At 62.1% G+C, this 3,466-nt stretch overlaps 1 protein-coding gene across 1 annotated transcript in view; it reads left to right on the top strand.

The window, feature by feature from the left end:
- Positions 1-3,466, top strand: part of Cpamd8 (C3 and PZP like alpha-2-macroglobulin domain containing 8) — a gene marked incomplete at its 3' end in the record, with an annotated part of 61,867 nt that overhangs the window by 10,614 nt on the left and 47,787 nt on the right. Inside the window, exons 6-7 of the mRNA XM_048795356.1 lie at positions 1,061-1,211; positions 3,191-3,275. Of these exons, the coding sequence (XP_048651313.1) occupies positions 1,061-1,211; positions 3,191-3,275 (236 nt within the window). The remainder of the gene's footprint in view (positions 1-1,060; positions 1,212-3,190; positions 3,276-3,466) is intronic.

Here is a 3,466-nt window from a genome sequence, read left to right as displayed (position 1 = left end):
GGGGGGGTGTGGGGGGTGGGGTGGCTCCAGATCTTTCCGGGACACTGGGCCTTGTCGGTGGCTTCCACCTTCCCCCGCGGGCCGCTGCCCGCGTCACCCTGCTGGGCCGGTTTCTTTTCCTTCTAGCAGCTGGGAAAGCTTTGCCTCGGCCGAGGGAGCGCTCTTTATTTTTCTCTGTGACATTTAGGGCCACGTAACTGACGTGTCCACCTTGCCTCGGCCGAGAGGTGCCCCCGGGGACCTGCTTCCTCCCCCCGGGTCTCACCTTCCGGGAGACCCTTCAGCCGTCAGTGGATTCAGCCGCTGATGAAGTCAAAGCCCTCGGTGGCCGATTGCTTCCCCGGACCCCCCTCTGAGCACATGAGATTCGGGGACATTCTAGATCCCAACTCGGAGGCTAGCTGTCATCTACCTATCTCCTACCTGTGACCTGTGGTCCCTTCTCCCTCTCAGCGGTGTTCCTCTGTCCGTCTGACCACCCCTCCACGGCTCTGTCACCCATCAATGATTCTATCCATTCTTCTATCTACCACCCATTGTTCTGTCCATCCCTCTGTCTGTCACCCACTTATCATCCTATCCACGTGTCTCAGTGATTCTCACCCAAGACCCACTTCCCTCCCCCAGGGATATTGGTAAAGCCTGGCGACTTCTTAGGTCGTCATGTTGGGGATTGGGACCTGGCATCTAGGGGGACGGTGAGGGACGCTCCCAACACCCCACAGTGCACAGAGAACCACCCGGCCCTGGGTGTCTCAGCCGAGGCTGGGAACGACAGGTGGGGGCCGAGCTGGGGAGCGGATCCCCATCTCCCTCGCGGGGTCCCGGCTTTGGCTGCAGGGCGCCTCCGGGAACCTGAGGGGCAGCCTCGCCCTGAGGGGGCTGAGGACCTGCTCCCGCTGGCCGCCCTGCACGTCCTGCCCCCACAGACACCCACCCCTGGCGCTGGGTGGCCTCCAGCTCCCCCGAGGGCTGCCAGGGAGGGGGAGGAGCCGGGTCCCCCTTCCTGGACGTCACCGCTGGCCACAGTGACTGGGCCCCTTGGTGGCTCTCTGCCAAGGTCCCCCGGAGCACGAAGGGCGTCTCTCTCCTCGCAGGCGTCACCAACATGAGCTTTCCCCTGTCCGACCAGCCCGTGTTGGGGGAGTGGTTCGTCTTTGTGGAGATGCAGGGCCACCTGTACAACAGGTCCTTTGAGGTCCAGAAGTACGGTAAGAGGGGACTCTCCAGACCGGGGTCCTCACCTGGGGGGAGGGAGGAAGCGGCTGGAGGAGGGCCCCATCCCCAGTCACGAGGGCTCATCAGCTGCTGAGCAGGTCCTGGTCCTGTTAAAAATTATTTGAGCCTGTCGGGTGCCATGGTGCACAGGCCTGAAATCCCAGCAGCTGGGGAGGCTGAGGCAGGAGGATCCTGAGTTCAAAACCAGTCTCAGCAACAGCGAGGCCCTAAGCAACTCAGTGAGACCCTGTCTCTAAATAAAATACAAGATAGGGCTGGGGGTGTGGTCAGTGGTCAGGTGCCCCTGAGTTCAACCCCTGATACCCCCCACCAAATTAAGTATGGCTGATAAAGATACATAACAGGAAACTGGCCACTGTCACCATTTCTCAGTGGCCAATGAGGGGACATTAAATACATTCCCAGGGTTCACAGCCCTGACCCAGTTCCAGCCCCTGAGCTGTCCTGACTTCCCTGACATACTGTCCCCTCTGGACACTCGTGCCCCGCCCCTCCCCTCCCCCGGCCCCTGCTCACCACCCTTCTACTTTGGGTCCCTACGAATGTGACAACTCTCGGGACCTCACAGAAGTGGAACCTGACAGTGCAGCCGGGGGGGTCAGTTCCAGGGTCCCTGGGGACACCCAAGTCCACGCTCTGGAGCCCACAGGGACACCTGTGTGGTGTTTGCCTGGACCTCACACACCCTCCCGTAGGCCTGAGTCTTCTCTCGGTGACTTGGGACACCTGACGAAACGGACGTGCTACGGAAACAGTTAGGCTGAACTATTTAGGGACACGTGACAGGGAGGAGAAGGTCGCACATTCAACACAGGGCAACGTTTTCCTGACTCTTTTCGGTCCTCGGTTGGGTCTGAACCCACGGAGGCAGGCCCCCCGGGTGTGGAGGGCCAGCGGCTTCAGTCCTTTAGCGACGGCTTATTTTGGCTTAGCACGGTGTCCTCGGGGCCCTCGGGGTCCATCCTGGCCACAGCAGGAGCTGGGTTCCCTTCGTAAGGACGCTCTGTGGGCTTCCTGTGCTGAGCAGGGGAAGAACCAGGCGGCGGGGGCCTGGGGACCGGCTCGGAGGGCAGGGGCTGAGGAGGGCCCGGCCACGCCGCCCTCTTTGCCTCGATGCCGCCCCCCTCTCCCGGGGCCCGAGGGCTGTGGCCGTGGCTCAGGGGCAGAGCGCTTGCCTGGCCCGTGGGAGGCTCTGGGTTCCATCCTCAGCACCACAGGAAAAGAATACATAGAATAAGGGGACCGTGTCCATCCACAACTAAAAAAATTTTTTTTTAATTAAAAAAAAGAGAAAGAGGAAAGCCTTGTCCCTGTAGGCACCGGCAGCCAGTGCAAATGCCCTTTGGCCACGGCAGGGAGTTGGTGTGGCTCCTGTCACCCACAGCGCCACCTGCAGGTCGGCAACAGAATGAAAATAGTGTATGGAAAATTCCAGAAATAAACAGCTCATCCATTTTAAATGGCATGACACTCTGGGTGGTGATGACATCCCCTGCCTTGGATGTGAATCATTCCTTTGTTTAGCATCTTGGGTGCTGGTCCCAGGTGGTGGCCCCTCCCCTGGCTGCAAGGTGACAAGATGGCTCCTAGTGCCAGGGAGCAGGGGAGAGGGCCTGGCCCCCAGTGGCCGTCATCCTAGAGACAACCCTCAATGGCTCCCGGGAGTCGCAGGGAGGCTCCCGGTGGCCACTTGGCCTCCCCTGGACGGGCCGGGATCAGCCACATCCCAGCCCACGTTCTGGGTGTGGTGGGAGCCCCCGGAGAGCGTCCCTGACCTCCCCGGGGCAGGAGCAGTGCAGGCCAGCAGAGTCCCCCAGGCCGCTCCTCGGAGGGAGTGTGGACGCGTGCATCATCCCCTCTGGGGAGGGGGCGGCGTGCGGCTTTGCTCTTGTCCCCAGACCCCTGCCCTGGGTTCCCGAGGCCACCGCGTCTCTCCTCTGGGCTCTGACAGTGCTGCCCAGATTTGAGCTCCTGATCGCCCCTCCCCCGTACATCCGAGACCTGGACGCCTGTGAGAAGGCCGCCGTGCAGGCCAGGTGAGGACGAGGGCCCTGCGTGTCCCTGCCCGTCCCCTTCCCTCGCTGCCGTGCCCTCCTGATGCTGCCCCCTCTCCTACACGGGCAGCCCCTTCCCTTTGAGCAGCTTCCTTTCCGAGCCCCCCATGTGCCTCCCCCAGGACCCCCCACCCACAGGTGTCCCCACCCCTGGAGGAAGGGGTCTCCTGTCC

The sequence above is a fragment of the Marmota marmota genome, unplaced genomic scaffold (assembly GCF_001458135.2).
Source record: "Marmota marmota marmota unplaced genomic scaffold, marMar, whole genome shotgun sequence".
Lineage (NCBI taxonomy): Eukaryota > Metazoa > Chordata > Mammalia > Rodentia > Sciuridae > Marmota > Marmota marmota.
This window is presented reverse-complemented; position numbering and strand designations above follow the sequence as displayed.